The following is a 20,724-nucleotide window of genomic DNA, read 5'->3' on the forward strand; positions in this document are numbered from 1 at the left end:
GGTTGACTGTAATAATAATAATGATATTAAGGATCATCATAAACTACAATATCAAGGTTCTTTGACCTTAAGCACAATGTAACTGAGCAATTACACAATCCAGATAAACACGAGGTGTGGGCAACACCTCAACCACTGGCAACCTCGCAGCTCAAGCAAAACAATCGAGCCAAAAATAAAAGCGCAAGTTGGGCTTAAGCCTATTGCCCAAGCCTATACTTACCCTTAATAATTTGAGGTCACAGCTCTTGCTCAGCTGGCTAGACTGCCTACCCTGAGACACTTGTCCTAAGCTTCTCCACCGTATTGTTCCCTGTACCTGTCCAATATTCCCCATTCCAAACTCGGTCATCATGTCGCCCAGACTCTCCCACTAGAAGTGGCTCCTTGCCCCCTGCCCCTGTTTATCTGCTGCATTACTTTGTGTACGCTGCTATGTGACCAAAAACTTGTTTCCCGGTATGTACATATGGCATTATATGGAGGCACCTGTTAAGCGCAGCATACCAATCCTCTTATCTTGCTTTCTCCTATTCCTATATAACATATGGAGACGCCTGTTTAGCGCAGCATACCAATCCTCTTCTCTTGCTTTCTCCTATTCCTATATAACATATGGAGACGCCTGTTTAGCGCAGCATACCAATCCTCTTCTCTTGCTTTCTCCTATTCCTATATAACATATGGAGACGCCTGTTTAGCGCAGCATACCAATCCTCTTCTCTTGCTTTCTCCTATTCCTATTTAACATATGGAGACGCCTGTTTAGCGCAGCATACCAATCCTCTTCTCTTGCTTTCTCCTATTCCTATTTAACATATGGAGACGCCTGTTTAGCGCAGCATACCAATCCTCTTCTCTTGCTTTCTCCTATTCCTATTTAACATATGGAGATGCCTGTTTAGCGCAGCATACCAATCCTCTTCTCTTGCTTTCTCCTATTCCTATATAACATATGGAGACGCCTGTTTAGCGCAGCATACCAATCCTCTTCTCTTGCTTTCTCCTATTCCTATATAACATATGGAGACGCCTGTTTAGCGCAGCATACCAATCCTCTTCTCTTGCTTTCTCCTATTCCTATATAACATATGGAGACGCCTGTTTAGCGCAGAATACCAATCCTCTTCTCTTGCTTTCTCCTATTCCTATATAACATATGGAGACGCCTGTTTAGTGCAGCATACCAATCCTCTTCTCTTGCTTTCTCCTATTCCTATATAACATATGGAGACGCCTGTTTAGCGCAGCATACCAATCCTCTTCTCTTGCTTTCTCCTATTCCTATATAACATATGGAGACGCCTGTTTAGCGCAGCATACCAATCCTCTTCTCTTGCTTTCTCCTATTCCTATATAACATATGGAGACACCTGTTTAGCGCAGCATACCAATCCTGTTCTCTTGCTTTCTCCTATTCCTATATAACATATGGAGACGCCTGTTTAGCGCAGCATACCAATCCTGTTCTCTTGCTCATATTCCTATATAACATATGGAGACGCCTGTTTAGCGCAGCATACCAATCCTCTTCTCTTGCTTTCTCCTATTGCTATTTAACATATGGAGACGCCTGTTTAGCGCAGCATACCAATCCTCTTCTCTTGCTTTCTCCTATTCCTATTTAACATATGGAGACGCCTGTTTAGCGCAGCATACCAATCCTCTTCTCTTGCTTTCTCCTATTCCTATATAACATATGGAGACGCCTGTTTAGCGCAGCATACCAATCCTCTTCTCTTGCTTTCTCCTATTCCTATATAACATATGGAGATGCCTGTTTAGCGCAGCATACCAATCCTCTTCTCTTGCTTTCTCCTATTCCTATATAACATATGGAGACACCTGTTTAGCGCAGCATACCAATCCTGTTCTCTTGCTTTCTCCTATTCCTATATAACATATGGAGACGCCTGTTTAGCGCAGCATACCAATCCTGTTCTCTTGCTCATATTCCTATATAACATATGGAGACGCCTGTTTAGCGCAGCATACCAATCCTCTTCTCTTGCTTTCTCCTATTCCTATTTAACATATGGAGACGCCTGTTTAGCGCAGCATACCAATCCTCTTCTCTTGCTTTCTCCTATTCCTATTTAACATATGGAGACGCCTGTTTAGCGCAGCATACCAATCCTCTTCTCTTGCTTTCTCCTATTCCTATATAACATATGGAGACGCCTGTTTAGCGCAGCATACCAATCCTCTTCTCTTGCTTTCTCCTATTCCTATATAACATATGGAGACGCCTGTTTAGCGCAGCATACCAATCCTCTTCTCTTGCTTTCTCCTATTCCTATATAACATTTAATGCTCTGAAGAGACCTCCCAGGGTCGTTAAGGACAATAGGAAAAAAGAAAACCACATACAATGAAAATAATTAATTCTTTCTTTTTGTTTAATAGTATAAAAATATATATTTTTTAAATAAGAATCTCCCAATTTATTTGCTGTCCTACACATGTGTTGTGGCTCTTGGGGTAGATTTTGTGTGCATGTTCTCATGTCTTTTCGTTTCTGACTGGTTGTGCACACTACGCTCAGCACTAAGACTATTCTATGTTACTTCAGGTTGTTCCAGGACAAGCTGTGCTAGTTCTGTGTTTGCAGGGTAGCTGGGGGCCATACGGACACTTTCACATCTAAACAACGAAGCAGAAGATATGTCCAAACCAACTTGTGCAAAGGTATGTTCATGGCAGCATCTAGTGCTAAATACCATCATTTTATTACATGCTTTAATTTAAATGTGTGGGGTGGATCTCCATATCGATGTGCTAGGACGCCTGCTGAGCAACTGCTCCCAATACAATCACTCATGTTTACTCAACATTGCCTGGACTTGGCTTTTTTTGGCGGTCACAGTAAGATCTAAAATGGTTGTTTATCTTTTATACTCTCTCGGATGAGAGAACTCATCTGCTGCACTGAGGATTATCCATAAATAAGACCATTTTCTAACCTGCTTTACCCGGCTCGTCTCCTTTAGTGTCAGGATTGTACTGGGTGTGCCTGACTGCAATATCTGCCTGCCTTTACCCTGCTCGTCTCCTTTAGTGTCAGGATTGTACTGGGTGTGCCTGACTGCAATATCTGCCTGCCTTTACCTGGCTCATCTCCTTTAGTGTCCAGATTGTACTGGATGTACCCGACTGCAATATCTGCCTGCCTTAACCCGGCTCATCTCCTTTAGTGTCCAGATTGTACTGGGTGTACCCGACTGCAATATCTGCCTGCCTTTACCCGACTCGTCTCCTTAGTGGCCAGATTGTACAGGGTGTGCCTGACAGCAATATCTGCCTGCCTTTACCCGGCTCATCTCCTTTTAGTGTCCGGATTGTACTGGATTTGCCTGACTTGACTGCAATAGCTGCCTGCCTCTACCCGGCTCATCACCTTTAGTGTCGGGATTATACTGGGTGTACCTGACTGCAATATCTACCTGCCTTTACCCGGCTCATCTCCTTTGGTGTGAGGCTTGTACTGGGTGTGCCTGACTGCAATATCTGCCTACCTTAACCCGGCTCATCTCCTTCAGTGTCAGGATTGCACTGGGTTTGCCTGACTTGACTGCAATATCTGCCTGCCTTTACCCGGCTCATCTCCTTTAGTGTCAGGATTTTACTGGGTGTGCCCGAATGCAATATCTGCCTGCCTTCACCCTGCTCGTCTCCTTAGTGTCAGGATTGTACTGGGTGTGCCTGACTGCAATATCTGCCTGCCTTTACCCGGCTCGTCTCCTTTAGTGTCAGGATTGTACTGGGTGCATCTAACTGCAATATCTGCCTGCCTTTACCCGGCTCCTCTCTTTTAGTGTCAGGATTGTACTGGGTGTGCTTGACTGCAATATATGCCTGCCTTTACCCGGCTCATCTCCTTTAGTGTCCAGATTGTACTGGGTGTGCCTGACTGCAATATCTGCCTGCCTTTACCCGGCTCCTCTCCTTTAGTGTCAGGATTGTACTGGGTGAGCCTGCCTGCAATATATGCCTGCCTTTACCAGGCTCATCTCCTTGGTGTCCGGATTGTACTGGGTGTACCTGACTGCAAGATCTGCCTGCCTTTACCCGGCTCCTCTCCTTTAGTGTGAGGATTGTACTGGGTTTACCTGACTGCAATATCTGCCTGCCTTTACCCAGCTCATCCCCTTTATGGTCTGGATTGTACTGGGTGTGCCTGACTGCAAGATCTGCCTGCTTTTACCCTGCTCATCTCCTTTAGGGTCTGGATTGTACTGGGTGTGCCTGACTGCAATATCTGCCTGCCTTTACCCTGCTTATCTCCCTTAGTGTCAGGATTGTACTGGGTGTATCTGACTGCAATATCTGCCTGCCTTTACCCGGCTCATCTCCTTTAGTGTCCGGATTGTACTGGGTGTACCTGACTGCAATATCTGCCTGCCTTTACCCGGCTCATCTCCTTTAGTGTCCGGATTCTACTGGGTGTACCTGACTGCAATATCTGCCTGCCTTTACCCGGCTCATTTCCTTTAGTGTCCGGATTGTACTGGGTGTGCCTGACTGCAATATCTGCCTGCCTTTACCCGGCTCCTATCCTTTAGTGTCTGGATTGTACTGGGTGTGCCTGACTACAATATCTGCCTGCCTTTACTCGGCTCAGTGTCCGGATTGTACTGGGTGTGCCTGACTGCAGTATCTGCCTGCCTTTACCCGGCTCATCTCCTTTAGTGTTAGGATTGTACTGGGTGTACCTGACTGCAATATCTGCCTGCCTTTACCCGGCTCATTTCCTTTAGTGTCAGGATTGTACTGGGTGTATCTGACTGCAATATCTGCCTGCCTTTACCCGGCTCATCTCCTTTAGTGTCCGGATTCTACTGGTTGTACCTGACTGCAATATCTGCCTGCCTTTACCCGGCTCATTTCCTTTAGTGTCCGGATTGTACTGGGTGTGCCTGACTGCAATATCTGCCTGCCTTTACCCGGCTCCTATCTTTTAGTGTCTGGATTGTACTGGGTGTGCCTGACTACAATATCTGCCTGCCTTTACTCGGCTCAGTGTCCGGATTGTACTGGGTGTGACTGACTGGAAGATCTGCCTGCCTTTACCCGGCTCATCTCTTTTAGTGTCCAGATTGTACTGAGTGTGCCTGAGTGCAATATCTGCCTGCCTTTACCTGGCCCATCTCCTTAGTGTCCTGATTGTACTGGGTGTACCTGACTGCAATATCTGCCTGCCTTTACACGGCTCATCTCCTTTAGTGTCTGGATTGTACTGGGTGTGCATGACTACAATATCTGCCTGCCTTTAGCCGGCTCATCTCCTTTAGTGTCAGGATTGTACGGGGTGTGCCTTAATGCAATATCTGCCTGCCTTTACCCGGCTCATCTCCTTTATTGTTAGGATTGTACTGGGTGTACCTGACTGCAATATCTGCCTGCCTTTACCCAGCTCCTCTCCTTTAGTGTCAGGATTGTACGGGGTGTGCCTTAATGCAATATCTGCCTGCCTTTACCCGGCTCATCTCCTTTATTGTTAGGATTGTACTGGGTGTACCTGACTGCAATATCTGCCTGCCTTTACCCGGCTCATCTCCTTTAGTGTCCGGATTGTACTGGATGTGCCTGACTGCAGTATCTGCCTGCCTTTACCCGGCTCATCTCCTTTAGTGTTAGGATTGTATTGGGTGTACCTGACTGCAATATCTGCCTGCCTGTACCCGGCTCATCTCCTTGGTGTCCGGATTGTACTGGGTGTGCCTGACAGCAATATCTGCCTGCCTTTACCCGGCTCATCTCCTTTTAGTGTCCGGATTGTACTGGATTTGCCTGACTTGACTGCAATAGCTGCCTGCCTTTACCCGGCTCATCTCCTTTAGTGTGAGGATTGTACTGGGTGTGCCTGACTGCAATATCTGCCTACCTTAACCCGGCTCATCTCTTTCAGTGTCACGATTGTACTGGGTTTGCCTGATTTGACTGCAATATCTGCCTGCCTTCACCCTGCTCGTCTCCTTAGTGTCAGGATTGTACTGGGTGTGCCTGACTGCAATATCTGCCTGCCTTTACCCGGCTCGTCTCCTTTAGTGTCAGGATTGTACTGAGTGTACCTGACTGCAATATCTGACTGCCTTTACCCGGCTCCTCTCCTTTAGTGTCAGGATTGTACTGGGTGTATCTAACTGCAATATCTGCCTGCCTTTACCCGGCTCCTCTCCTTTAGTGTCAGGATTGTACTGGGTGTGCTTGACTGCAATATATGCCTGCCTTTACCCGGCTCATCTCCTTTAGTGTCCAGATTGTACTGGGTGTGCCTGACTGCAATATCTGCCTGCCTTTACCCGGCTCATCTCCTTTAGTGTCCGGATTCTACTGGGTATACCTGACTGCAATATCTGCCTGCCTTTACCCGGCTCCTATCCTTTAGTGTCTGGATTGTACTGGGTGTGCCTGACTGCAATATCTGCCTGCCTTTACCCGGCTCCTATCCTTTAGTGTCAGGATTGTACTGGGTGAGCCTTCCTGCAATATATGCCTGCCTTTACCAGGCTCATCTCCTTGGTGTCCGGATTGTACTGGGTGTACCTGACTGCAAGATCTGCCTGCCTTTACCCGGGTCCTCTCCTTTAGTGTGAGGATTGTACTGGGTTTACCTGACGGCAATATCTGCCTGCCTTTACCCAGCTCATCTCCTTTAGGGTCTGGATTGTACTGGGTGTGCCTGACTGCAAGATCTGCCTGCCTTTACCCTGCTTATCTCCCTTAGTGTCAGGATTGTACTGGGTGTATCTGACTGCAATATCTGCCTGCCTTTACCCGGCTCATCTCCTTTAGTGTCCGGATTCTACTGGGTATACCTGACTGCAATATCTGCCTGCCTTTACCCGGCTCATTTCCTTTAGTGTCCGGATTGTACTGGGTATACCTGACTGGAAGATCTGCCTGCCTTTACCCGGCTCATCTCTTTTAGTGTCCAGATTGTACTGGGTGTGCCTGAGTGCAATATCTGCCTGCCTTTACCTGGCCCATCTCCTTAGTGTCCTGATTGTACTGGGTGTACCTGACTGCAATATCTGCCTGCCTTTACACGACTCATCTCCTTTAGTGTCCGGATTGTACTGGGTGTGCATGACTACAATATCTGCCTGCCTTTACCCGGCTCATCTCCTTTAGTGTCCGGATTCTACTGGGTATACCTGACTGCAATATCTGCCTGCCTTTACCCGGCTCATCTCCTTTTAGTGTCCGGATTGTACTGGATTTGCCTGACTTGACTGCAATAGCTGCCTGCCTGTACCCGGCTCATCTCCTTTAGTGTCGGGATTGTACTGGGTGTACCTGACTGCAATATCTGCCTGCCTTTACCCAGCTCTTCTCCTTTAGTGTCATGATTGTACTGGGTGTGCCTGACTGCAAGATCTGCTGGCCTTTACCCGGCTCATCTCCTTTAGTGTGAGGATTGTACTGGGTGTGCCTGACTGCAATATCTGTCTACCTTTACCTGGCTCATCTCCTTTAGTGTCAGGATTCTACTGGGTGTGCCCGAATGCAATATCTGCCTGCCTTCACCCGGCTTGTCTCCTTAGTGTCAGGATTGTACTGGGTGTGCCTGACTGCAATATCTGCCTGCCTTTACCCGGCTTGTCTCCTTTAGTGTCAGGATTGTACTGGGTGTGTTTGACTGCAATATATGCCTGCCTTTACCCGGCTCATCTCGTTTAGTGTCCAGATTGTACTGGGTGTGCCTGACTGCAATATCTGCCTGCCTTTACGCGGCTCGTCTCCTTTAGTGTCTGGATTGTACTGGGTGTACCTGACTGCAATATCTGCCTGCCTTTACCCTGCTCCTCTCCTTTAGTGTCAGGTTTGTACTGGGTGAGCCTGCCTGCAATATATGCCTGCCTTTACCAGGCTCATCTCCTTGGTGTCCGGATTGTACTGGGTGTACCTGACTGCAAGATCTGCCTGCCTTTACCCGGGTCCTCTCCTTTAGTGTGAGGATTGTACTGGGTTTACCTGACTGCAATATCTGCCTGCCTTTACCCAGCTCATCTCCTTTTAGTGTCTGGATTGTACTGGGTGTGCCTGACTGCAAGATCTGCCTGCCTTTACCCTGCTTATCTCCCTTAGTGTCAGGATTGTACTGGGTGTATCTGACTGCAATATCTGCCTGCCTTTACCCGGCTCATCTCCTTTAGTGTCCGGATTGTACTGGGTGTGCCTGACTGCAATATCTGCCTGCCTTTACCCGGCTCCTATCCTTTAGTGTCTGGATTGTACTGGGTGTGCCTGACTACAATATCTGCCTGCCTTTACTCGGCTCAGTGTCCGGATTGTACTGGGTGTGACTGACTGGAAGATCTGCCTGCCTTTACCCGGCTCATCTCTTTTAGTGTCCAGATTGTACTGGGTGTGCCTGAGTGCAATATCTGCCTGCCTTTACCTGGCCCATCTCCTTAGTGTCCTGATTGTACTGGGTGTACCTAACTGCAATATCTGCCTGCCTTTACCCGGCTCATCTCCTGTAGTGTTAGGATTGCACTGGGTATGCCTGACTGCAATATCTGCCTGCCTGTACCTGGCTCATCTCCTTTAGTGTCCAGATTCTACTGGGTGTACCTGACTGCAATATCTGCCTGCCTTTACCCGGCTCATCTCCTTTAGTGTCCGGATTGTACTGGGTGTGCCTGACTTGACTGAAATATCTGCCTGCCTTTACCCGGCTCCTCTCCTTTAGTGTCAGGATTGTACGGGGTGTGCCTTAATGCAATATCTGCCTGCCTTTACCCGGCTCATCTCCTTTATTGTTAGGATTGTACTGGGTGTACCTGACTGCAATATCTGCCTGCCTTTACCCGGCTCATCTCCTTTAGTGTCCGGATTGTACTGGGTGTGCCTGACTTGACTGAAATATCTGCCTGCCTTTACCCGGCTCCTCTCCTTTAGTGTCAGGATTCTACTGGGTGTGCCTGACTGCAGTATCTGCCTGCCTTTACCCGGCTCATCTCCTTTAGTGTTAGGATTGTACTGGGTGTACCTGACTGCAATATCTGCCTGCCTGTACCTGGCTCATCTCCTTTAGTGTCAGGATTGTACTGGGTGTGCCTGACTGAAATATCTGCTTGCCTTTACCCGGGTCATCTCCTTAAGTGTCAGGATTCTACTGGGTGTGCCTCAATGCAATATCTGCCTGCCTTTACCCGGCTCATCACCTTTAGTGTCAGGATTGTACTGGGTGTGCCTGACTGCACTATCTGCCTGCCTTTACCCTGCTCGTCTCCTTAGTGTCCGGATTGTACTGGGTGTGCCTGACTGCAATATCTGCCTGCCTTTACCCGGCTCATCTCCTTTAGTGTTAGGATTGTACTGGGTGTGCCTGACTGCAATATCTGCCTGCCTTTACCCTGCTCGTCTCCTTTAGTGTCCAGATTGTAGTGGGTGTGCCTGACTGCAATATCTGCCTGCCTTTACCCGGCTCATCTCCTTTAGTGTCCGGATTGTACTGGGTGTACCTGACTGCAATATCTGCCTGCCTTTACCCGGCTCATTTCCTTTAGTGTCCGGATTGTACTGGGTGTGCCCGACTGCAATATCTGCCTGCCTTTACCCGGCTCCTCTCCTTTAGTTTCCGGATTGTACTGGGTGTGCCTGACTGCAATATCTGCCTGCCTTTACCCGGCTCAGTGTCCAGATTGTACTGGGTGTACCTGACTGCAAGATCTGCCTGCCTTTACCCGGCTCATCTCTTTTAGTGTCCAGATTGTACTGGGTGTGCCTGAGTGCAATATCTGCCTGCCTTTACCTGGCTCATCTCCTTTAGTTTCATTATTGTACTGGGTGTGCCTAACTGCAAGATCTGCCTGCCTTTACCCGGCTCATCTCCTTTAGTGTCAGGATTCTACTGGGTATGCCTGACTGCAATATCTGCCTGCCTTAACCCTGCTAGTCTCCTTTTTGTCCAGATTGTACTGGGTGTACCTGACTGCAATATCTGCCTGCCTTTACCTGGCTCATCTCCTTGCACTGGGTGTACCTGACTGCAATATCTGCCTGCCTTTACCCGGCTCATCTCCTTTAGTGGCAGGATTGTACTGGGTATGCCTGACTGCAATAACTGCCTGCCTTTACCCGGCTCATCTCCTTTGGTGTCCTGATTGTACTGGGTGTGCCTGACTGCAATATCTGCCTGCCTTTACCTGGCTCATCTCCATTGGTGTCCAGATTGTACTGGGTGTGCCTGACTGCAATATCTGCCTGTCTTTACCCGGCTCCTCTTCTTAGTGTCCTAGTTGTACTGGGTGTGCCTGACAGCAATATCTGCCTGCCTTTCTCCAGCATGGGGTCTGGCATGGATTCACATGCTCATGAATATTCCCCGTCGTCAGGCTGGGAATCCTCGGTAAAGAAAAAACCAGTATCAGTTTCGTTTCTGATCTGTCTTTCGTAGCAATAACCAATCACTGGTCTCTGCGTCATACTGACCACAGCCAATGACTGCCCTCTACCTAAGCACCGCCTCTGGCAGCCATCTTCAGATTTTTACCGCACGTTCATGTGTTGGGATCCTCGTGCTATTGCTCTCGAGCGTTAGTGCTAATTTTTCGCGCTTTTTCACAAAACTTCGATTCTTTCGGTCAAAAGAGCCTCAAGCTCCACCGATCCTACATCCGATCAACGGGGACCCGTGTCGGATTCGTCTGTGCCCCTCAAGGGTGAAGATTCGTCGAGCTACACTTCGGAGGACTTCCAGAAGCTTCTCAGGCCCGGTCTCGGAGATGGCCCAGGAGAAGGGAAGCTCGACGCCCGGAAAGCTGTTCAGGGTTTGCCCTGGATGCCAGCTGCAGAACGTCTTTAAGGAGGACGAACACTCTTTCTGCCTTTACTGCCTTCATGAGGACAAAACGCACGTGGAGAAGGACTGTGCGTTTTGCTGCAACATGTCGGAACGGACCATGAAGGACCGTCATCAACGTCTCGCCAACTGGCTGGAGGGTAAGAGCCCGTCTGGCGAGAAGAAGAAGAAATCCGAGCGGTCTTCTAAGACCTTTGAGGGCGCCCCGGCGACGGGGGCCCAACATAAGGCCAAGCACCGCGAGTCCGCTGGCACCGGGAGCGCCGAACGGTCGGGCTCTACGGGCGCCAGGCAGGGCGCACCCTCCCCGGCACCATCAACCACGAGCCAACGCTCTGGGTCGGGTAAGAGGAAGGCCGAGCACCCGGCGAAGCTCCTGGAGAGGCCCCGGTCGAGCTCTAAGGCAGAGGAGGAGCGTGGCAGTGCCCCCTCCCTCAAGGATAAGGCGGTGAGCGCACCTAAGGTGGTGAAGGCCTTGATCCATCCGACCAAGCCCTCTATCGAAACGGTCGCGGCGGCCCTCGCCCAGCCTGTGGAGGCTGCACCAGTGGTGGCGACCTCGGGGCCCAGAATCTCCCTGCCTCCTCGGAGGGAGTCTTCTTTTGTGCCCATCGATAGGACCCCCGTGAAACCCTCCGTGGGGAAGAAGAAGGGGGGGCAGGGCGTCGTCGTAGATTCGGCCTCAACCTCAGAAGAGGAGCTGATCGAGGTCTTAAGCCACGGCCTAGGCGTGGAACAAGACCAGCCCGTCGGAATGGGCCCCGACGCAGGTGACGACGACGACATCCTCGAGGATACCGACGGGGCCCCTGCTCGCCCGTCGGATTCCCCTCTGCCAGCGCCGCGAGACAACTCGGCGGCCATTTTGTTGGCCATACAGTCCTTATGCACTGAGATAAGGACGAGGCTACCGTTACCGACGGAGGAACCTCTCCCGTCGGGGGATCCAGAACCGGGACCTTCTGGTGTTCCCCCTACCAAGAAAAGAAGGATCCATCCTCCACCTCCTTTTCAACCGTCGCGCCCCGTCCAGCCCTCCTCCCCGTCCACCCGAGGGGATGATACGGGGACTGACACGGCAGCGACGGGTACGGACGACGAGGCATACGACGAGGATTTTCCGTCGTCGCCTCCCACCAGGGCTTCTCCGCCCGACGAGATCGGATCTTTCCACTCCATGATCTCCAGGGCTTCCGAGCTTTTCCAACTCTGCCCTGAGGAGAAGAAAAAGGAAGGCTTCCTTTATCAGCGGCGCGAGGCCAAGAGGAAGACGGTCCTCGCAGTGCCTCTGTTGGACGACATTTGGGATGAGGGCCTTTCCCTCCTCAAGAACCCTTCCACGACGCCAGCTAGAAGAGACCGGTACGAGAAGAAGTACCGGGTCCCGGACACGGCCCCCCTGTGCCTCCGGGCGCAGCCCACCCCGGACTCCGTCGTCTCCGCGGCAGCCAGGAAGAAAGCGGGGGGGGGTGCGGCCTCCACATCGACTTCCCCGGACGGCGAGGGAAAGAAATTGGATACTATGGGACGTAGAGTCATCTCGTCGGCAGCGACGACGATTAAAGCGGCCAACGCCTTGGCTATCGTGGCCCGCTACGACAGGGAGCTCTGGTACAAGATGGCTCCCCTGCTGGATTTTCTGCCGGACGACAAGAGGGCGGAGGCCCTTGACATCCTCCAGGAGGGTGAAGTGGCTTCGGACCACGCCATCACCGTGGCGACGGACATCGCCGACGCGGGGTTCCGCCAGCTGGGCAACGGCGTTTGCCTTCGACGTCGTGGATGGCTCAAAGCTACGGACTTTCGGCAGGACGTCCAGACCAGAGTCCTGGACATGCCCTTCGACGGGAACAACCTGTTTGGGAAGACGGTGGACGATTCCCTCCAGGCCATCAAGGCGGATACTGAGACGGCCCGGGCCCTTGGAGTCCTGCAGCAACGACGGACGCCCTTTCGGAGCGGCGGAGGCAAGGGCGCCTCCAAAGGTTCCGGCGGCGGTTTCTCTTCCTACCGTCAAGCGGCCCGCTCGTCGTCGCAAGAGGCCTACAGAGGACGAGGCAAGTCTAGCGGACCCCGCCGTCGTCGCCAAGGAGGTCAAGGCGGCAAGGCCGCGTCCAAGCAGGATTGAACCGGCCGTGGGGTCGGGCCCCCACCGAAGCACCCCGGTGGGAGGCCGGCTGGCGGGCTTCGTCAGCGTGTGGGAGTCCATCTCCACCGACCGTTGGGTGCTGGACGCCCTGGCCCGGGGCCACGCGCTCGAGTTTCAAAGAAGGTGCCCGCGCGTCCCCCCCGTGGCCAGGAAAGAACTTCACGTCCCTCAACTTCTCCTGGAGGTAAAGGCGATGCTCAGAAAGGGCGCCATCGAACTCGTCCCAAAGAGGCTTCGGGGCTCCGGAGTCTACTCACGATACTTCCTCGTCAAGAAGAAGACGGGAGGATGGCGCCCCATCCTAGACCTGCGACGGCTGAACAAGTTCATCAAGGCGCAGAAGTTCCGGATGGTCACCCTACAGCACGTCTTGGGTCAACTGGAGGAAGGAGACTTCCTATCGTCGTTGGATTTGGAGGATGCCTACTTCCACATTCCAATCCTAAAGGGGCACCGAAAATTCCTCAGGTTCGTGGTACAAGGGCGTCATTACCAGTTCAAAGCCCTTCCCTTCGGACTACGGTCGGCACCCAGGGTATTCACCAAGTGCCTCGCACCGGTGGCGGCGCAGTTGCGCCGCGAGGGGATCCACGTCTACCCCTACCTGGACGACTGGCTCATCCGCGCCAAGACGAAGGAGCTCGCCGTGGTCCACACAGCAAGGACCGTCCAACTCCTCACGGACCTGGGATTCTCCGTGAACTACGCCAAATCCCACCTGGTGCCCGCGCAAGTCGCACTGTTTCTGGGAGCGAGGCTCGACACAGTGTCCCTTCTGGCCTCCCCGTCGGAGGAGAGGACCAGGACCATCTTGGGCAAGGTGCAACGGATGTTGGTGGCCGACGCGGCCAAAGTGAGATCCATCAAGTCCCTCCTCGGGATGATGTCTTCCTGCATCTACCTCATTCCCATGTGCAGGCTCCGGATGCGCCCGTTGCAAGAATTCCTGGATGCGCGCTGGATCCAGACGACGGGCAGCTTCGAAGAAAGGATCAAGCTCGACGAGAGTTTCCGACGAGCGATACGGTGGTGGGGCACCCGCGCGCATCTGACGGCGGGCATGGACTTCCAGACCCCAGCCCACCAGGAGACTGTGACCACGGATGCCTCCCTGGAAGGGTGGGGAGCGCACACCGAAAATCTGCACGCGAGGGGACTCTGGCTCCCGACGGAGAAGTCCCTGCATATCAACGTCCTGGAGCTCCGTGCAGTGTTTTGGGCCCTCAGGTCCTTCCTTCCGTCCCTGAAGGGCAAGGTGGTGAGGATCTTCACCGACAACACCACCACCATGTTTTACATCAGGAAACAGGGCGGAACCAGGTCCCCAGCGCTGTCCAAGGAGGCGCAGGACTTGTGGCATTGGGCCGTCGCCCAAGGGATTTTTCTGGTGCGTTTTCATCTGGCAGGGATAAAAAACACCATCGCCGACTCACTCAGCAGGGAGCTGCGCTCGTGCCACGAGTGGGAACTACGGCAGGATCTGGTGGATCGCCTCTTCCGACGGTGGGGCACACCCCAGGTCGACCTGTTCGCGACGGCGACGAACACCAAGTGCCGGAGGTTCGCCAGCAGGTTTCCCCAGACGAGGAGCATGGGCGATGCTTTCTCGTTCCCCTGGGAGGGCCTGTTCCTCTACGCGTTCCCTCCCTTGCCTCTGCTAATCCGGCTCGTCAACCAGCTCTAGAGGTCACGGTGCAGGATGATCCTCGTCGCACCTGCGTGGCCGAGGCAGATATGGTTCCCGGACCTTCTGGACTTGTCAGCGTCCCCGCCGATCAAGCTGCCGGCGGACGCGGATCTACTCTCCAGGGAAGGAGGCGCCATCCTCCACCACGACCCGAAGTCGCTGAACTTGCAGGCCTGGCTCCTGCAGCGCTAGAGTTTGGAGGATACGACATACCGGCCGATTGCAGAGAGGTTCTTGCAAAGGCCAGGGCGTCCTCGACTCTTAAATGCTACGGACACAAATGGAAGAGGTTCTCTGTCTGGTGCCACGCACAGAAGATTAACCCTCTTCGGATTACGGCTCCCCAAGTACTGCCGTACCTGCTGACGCTGGCCAAAGCTGGACTGGCACACGCGTCCATCAAGATTCATCTTGCTGCGATCTCCCGATACACCAGAACCACGGGTCGGACGTCCTTGTGGTCTCATCGTCTGGTGAAAGAGTTCATGAAGGGACTATTCAGATCGTTCCCGCCGGTGAAGGCTCCGGCCCCGGCGTGGGAGCTCAACGTGGTGCTGACCAAGCTCATGGGACCTCCGTTCGAGCCTCTGCACTCGGCCCCGTTGAAGTTTCTATCGTGGAAAACAGCTTTTCTTGTGGCCATCACCTCCGCACGACGAGTGGGAGAGATCCAGGCCCTTTCCTGCAAGGCCCCGTACTTGACTTTCCACGACACGAGGGTAGTGCTCAGGACGCACCCCTCCTTCATGCCCAAGGTACCGTCGGACTTCCATCTCAACGAACCCTTGGTGTTGCCTGTGTTCTTCCCGTCGCCTTCGTCGCCGGCTGAGAGGACTTTGCACTCGCTGGATGTAGCTAGAGCGCTGAAGTTCTACGTGGACCGCACGAAGGGTTTTCGGAAGACGTCACAACTCTTTGTGAACTTTGGACCTGTCAATCAGGGGAAGGCTCTCTCGAAGGCTTCCATCTCCAGATGGCTCTCCGGCTGTATCATGTACTGTCACCGGTTGGCAAACCGACCGCTGCCTGGCCGTCCGAGAGCCCATTCCACCAGAGCGATCGCAGCTACCACGGCGTTCCTATCTGGTGTGCCCCTGCTGGACATATGCAGGGCTGCTACGTGGAGGTCGACGCACACCTTCACGAAATTCTACTGCGTCGACCGGGATTCCAGGGAGGAGTCCAGGGTCGGCCAAGCAGTGCTGCGCAACCTGTTCGCCTGAGGTGAGCCTGGTGAGGAGGTAAGATGCTTAATGTTGAGTTGATGTGATGCTTAATGTTGAGCCTTTGCCACCTCCCGTGGTTGTGCATGTGTGTACTGCTATGTATTCTTTATTCATGAGCATGTGAATCCATGCCAGACCCCATGCTGGAGAAGGAACAAGTTACTTACCTGTAACTGTTGTTCTCCAGCATGGGTCTGGCATGGATTCACATGCGAACCCTCCCACCTACCCCTCTGCGGCTCTTCACTTGGTCATACTGCCACTTCACGTGCTTCCAAATCTGAAGATGGCTGCCAGAGGCGGTGCTTAGGTAGAGGGCAGTCATTGGCTGTGGTCAGTATGACGCAGAGACCAGTGATTGGTTATTGCTACGAAAGACAGATCAGAAACGAAACTGATACTGGTTTTTTCTTTACCGAGGATTCCCAGCCTGACGACGGGGAATATTCATGAGCATGTGAATCCATGCCAGACCCATGCTGGAGAACAACAGTTACAGGTAAGTAACTTGTTCCTTACCCGGCTCATCTCCTTTAGTGTTAGGATTGTACTGGGTGTACCTGACTGCAATATCTGCCTGCCTTTACCCGGCTCATCTCGTTTAGTGTCCAGATTCTACTGGGTGTGCCTGACTGCAATATCTGCCTGCCTGTACCCAGCTCATCTCCCATTCTGTTTGTAACAGGTGTACCTGACTCTTGCAATGTCCACCTGTTTGTGCTGCAGGCCTGACCAGGGCAATCCTAACAGTGTGTGGGAGGTGTGGTTGGGATTCTTATTTTGGATCTATTTATATGGGTGCGGGTCGAATACACTAATGGACTCCCCTCTCTCAATCAGCTGTACACTCCCTGCACCCTAACCCAGGCATCCCTTAACTAGCTAGCGATGGGTAACACCTACTCTGTAATGCTAGCGGTCAGTGGGGGCCTAAAGGCAAAAGCCTTAACTATGTGGCTCCCTCCGGGGACCTTCTAGGCATGCAGTGACCCAACAACTCCAGTTTTCGCAATAGGAACTGGTGGTCCAAGTGTGCCAGTATCTGGCACTCTAGGTCAGCTCCAGCCTCTCCCCAGTCCCTCCTTTTCCTTCCTCTACCTGTTCTTACTACTTCCTGTACTCTTTCTCTCCCTCTCAAAGCCTGTATCTTCCTACTCTTCTTTCCCTCTCATAGCCGCACTCTCTCCGCTCTTCTATCCTCAACTCTCCTCCCCCGCTCTCCTCGCCACTCTACTTTCTTGTAGTCACCTTACTCATATGCTCCCCTATTCTACCTTACCTGTGTTTGTATGCCCTAATATTGCCACACTTTCTCCACCAACTCCTTGCACTCTCTCCACACCCTCCTAATATACACTGTATCACCCTCACTCTCTACGTTTCTCTCCTCCTCTGTCTTCACGCTTCTTTCACACCCTTCTTCTCGCTACACTATGTGCAACTGGTATCGGTCTCTCAGAATAAATACCTCACCTGCCTTCTGTGCCACTGTGCCACATACTCTTCAACTGTTCCCTCCACCATCCGTCCTTCAGCTAGTCTCCTCACCTCCTGTCCTCGCCCCTACACCCACTCTCTCATTGACTCGAGCGCTCGCCTTAGTCTATGGTATATAATCTCAATCATCAGGGCAGCAGGCAGGAGCGCAGGCTGCTAGTGCTTCTTGAGCCTTTCTTCATGATTCTTTTGCTTTTTATTCAGTTTGCTAGGACTTCTGTATCTCTTCTGCACTCTGTTTTCTGTTGCCCCACCATTCACCTGGGGTCGTCTGGGTTTGATAGGTTAGGTGTTGGGTGTCTCATCTCTATTTGGCAGGTAAATCCAGCCCATTTTATTTCTGGTCTCGATTCCATTCCTCATGGTTATGGTCTGGGTTTTCTTAGTTACGTCCAACTACATTCTGGGAGTTGCTGCCCTGAAAAAGAGAAGAGAGAACTCTGGCCAGAACAAGTACTGGGGGGCATCATGTGACAAAGGGTGCTACCCACATTAGCATTCACAGCATGTGAGGGGCTTTCAGAGACTGTTCTCTCCCCGCCCCCCACACCACCCAACTCCCTTTCTCTGCCTCGCCTGTGAGAGGTCCCTGTTCCTCATGAAAGGGTCATGGTCCTGTTGGCATCGTTTGACCTGTACCTTTACAAGGGGGGCACACGTACGAGTTAGCAAGTAACGTGACTATAAAAAGTGACATGGTAGGCAACATCGGGAATGGTGATGTCATTGCACAGGGAGTAGGTAGTATAGATGTAGTTTAAGGCACGGGCTGGTGTGTGTGTTTAACCTGCGTAGCAGTGCAGTGCAAGCATAAGGGTGGCGTTGCAAGGTGCCTTAGGGGGTAGACTGTTTGAGCAATATGCGAACATTAGAGAAGCCATATTTTGTAGGCCCGGGTTAGGAAAGCATTTATGTAGAAGGCTCATAATTAAAGGCTGCAGGCTTTTGGTGACAGCATTGTCATTTTTGAATATTCAGCATTTATTTATTTATATATTTTAATTTTTGTAACACACCAACATGCCCGTGGGCCTCAGGGCGCAAACAAAGACGAGACCAGGACAAACAAGCACAAAAAGGCAGAAGAGGAGGTAAGAATCGGCGAGTTATTCCAGGTTTAAAAAGTGAGTTTTTATGGCGCGTTTGAACACAGTATAGCTCTGGATCTGCCGTATCCAGGCTGGTAGTGTATTCCAAAGAAGGGGACCCTGAGCATCAAGAGTGGTACCTCCAAATTAGGCTGTCCTTAATCTGGGTGTTTAAGGACAACCGCAGTGGATGAGCGAAGATTCCTCTCATTTGGCTTGGTACTAATACGGGCTGACAGGTATGTAGGACTGCTGAGACGAAGGCATTTGTGCATCGTAGTAAGCACCTTGTGTGTTATACTATGTTTGACCAGAAGCCAATAACGTTTTTTCCTAAAGGTGGAGATGTGTGTACGACGAGATTGGTTGAAGATATTACGGACAGCATTGTTCTGGGCCACTTGTAATCATTGAATATTGGAGGCTGTGGTGCCAGCTAGGAGACTATTACAGTAGTCTAATCTGGAATTAATCAGTGCCGTGGACAGGAGAGCACAGTTCTCTTCCGAGATAAATGGACGAATGTATCCTATTCGCTTGTTTGAGACCGCAGCTAGACTTAATGCTAGACACGTGGGACTTCATTGATAGTTCTTTGTCCAGGACAACTCCTAGAGTCTTGACTTTCTTTTGGACGGTGATGATATTATCTGCGATAAGGAAGCTGGCGTAGTTGGAATCTAGTTTGGTCCGAATACTTTTAGATAACACTATGAGGAGTTCTGTCTTTTTATCATTCAGAGCAAGAGAGTTGCAGGCCATCCAGTCCTGTATGGCTTTGTATACATTATTGATGGTTACAACATCACTGCTGTAAGAGCCACTCAGCTGTATGGCTACCTGAGTGTCGTCAGCGTAGTTTGTGTATTGCACTCCTAATTTTCTTAAGAGGTCGAGAAGGGGACGGATGTACAGATTAAAAAGCAAAGGCGACAAACGGGAGCCCTGAGGAACTCTGCATGTCTGAGAGATGGGGGACGATTGACTGTTACCTACGCAAACCCTGACCATTCTGGGACCCAGAAAAGAGTCTATCCATCTAGATGCTATTACGGAGCCCTTAGCGACCTCTCCGAGCCTTGACACTAGTAAGCTGTGAACAACCAGGTCAAAGGCTGCAGAGAGGTCCAATAGCATAAGCAGTGCAGTTTGGTTTTTATCAGCTATGCTAGCTAGGTTGGATTTAAGATCTAGCATAGCTATCTCAGTCCCGTGACGAGCTATATAACCTGACTGACGGGTTCCGAGAATATTATGTTTTTCAACATGGGCCTGTAGCTGCAGGTAGGCAAGTTTATCTAGTATCTTGAGGATAAAAGGCACATTTGTTATGGGCCTGTAATTGTCGTTAGTAGGATCAAGATTTTCTTTTTTTAATAAAGTTGTAATCCATGCCGATTTTAACAGGTCTGGCACCAGACCCTTGTCGAAGGACAAATTTACTAGTTTGGTGATCCATGGAACCAAGGTTTCAGTGGACGCCTTAAGAATGCTTGTGGGACAGTCATCTGTAGGACAAGAAGTGGCTTTGAGGTCTTGTATGACTTTGGAGACTTCGTCTTCGGTGTAGTGCGTAAATGAGAATTGAACGATGGTGTTTTCAATTTTATTTGAAGGAATAGTGTCTGTAGAAGTTTGCGCCGGTGCTACATTGCCGAGGGCTTTCTTGATTTTTTCTTTGTGTGAATCGATCTTGGATAGAAAGGCATCATGAATGCCCTGACACCACTTGTCATCCTTGATGATGTTATTAGTGGGAGGATCTGCTAGGATTTTAAATAGCTCCCCAGTGTTGGATTGTGCGTTCACAATTCTTTCATTATAGCGTTTGGCTTTAGCCTCAATAATGAGTTTTTTGTAGCTCAAGATGGATTTTTTTATAGTTTAAGGTGTTGTCATTTGGATCCTTCCTCCAAGCTCTTTTGTTTTTGTCTGGCGTCAAGAATGTCATCGGAGAACCAAGTGTGTTTTATGGTTTCGGTCTTTATTGCCTTCATTTTCAATGGGGCAAAATCATTTACTGCTTCTTTAATATTAAGTGACAGATGGTTGATGAGTTCAGAGGAGTCAGCAAAGTTAACTGGGGATTGAAGCTTGGATGACGGCAACGTGGCTAGTTTAGGGGCTGTTAAATTTTTGAGGTTACGTGACATTTTATGTATGCGCAGATGCGTGTTAAGTTTAGGAGGGGAGGAGGGTAGTAAAATCTTGGCCAAGATGAGAAAGTGGTCAGACCAAATGCATGGTGTGGCCGAGATGTCAGA

General features: G+C 51.0%; 1 protein-coding gene across 5 annotated transcripts in view; it reads left to right on the top strand.

Annotated features, from left to right (window-relative positions):
• Positions 1-20,724, top strand: part of LOC138452924 (zinc finger protein 501-like) — a 264,656-nt gene that overhangs the window by 104,138 nt on the left and 139,794 nt on the right. For all 5 annotated transcript variants that reach the window (XM_069605277.1, XM_069605276.1, XM_069605278.1 and 2 more), the window contains one exon: positions 2,573-2,688. In XM_069605277.1, coding sequence (XP_069461378.1) covers positions 2,665-2,688 — 24 coding nt within the window. In that variant the 5' untranslated portion in view covers positions 2,573-2,664. The remainder of the gene's footprint in view (positions 1-2,572; positions 2,689-20,724) is intronic.

This window comes from Ambystoma mexicanum, chromosome 4p, assembly GCF_040938575.1.
Source record: "Ambystoma mexicanum isolate Mex_15411 chromosome 4p, UKY_AmexF1_1, whole genome shotgun sequence".
Classification (NCBI taxonomy): domain Eukaryota; kingdom Metazoa; phylum Chordata; class Amphibia; order Caudata; family Ambystomatidae; genus Ambystoma; species Ambystoma mexicanum.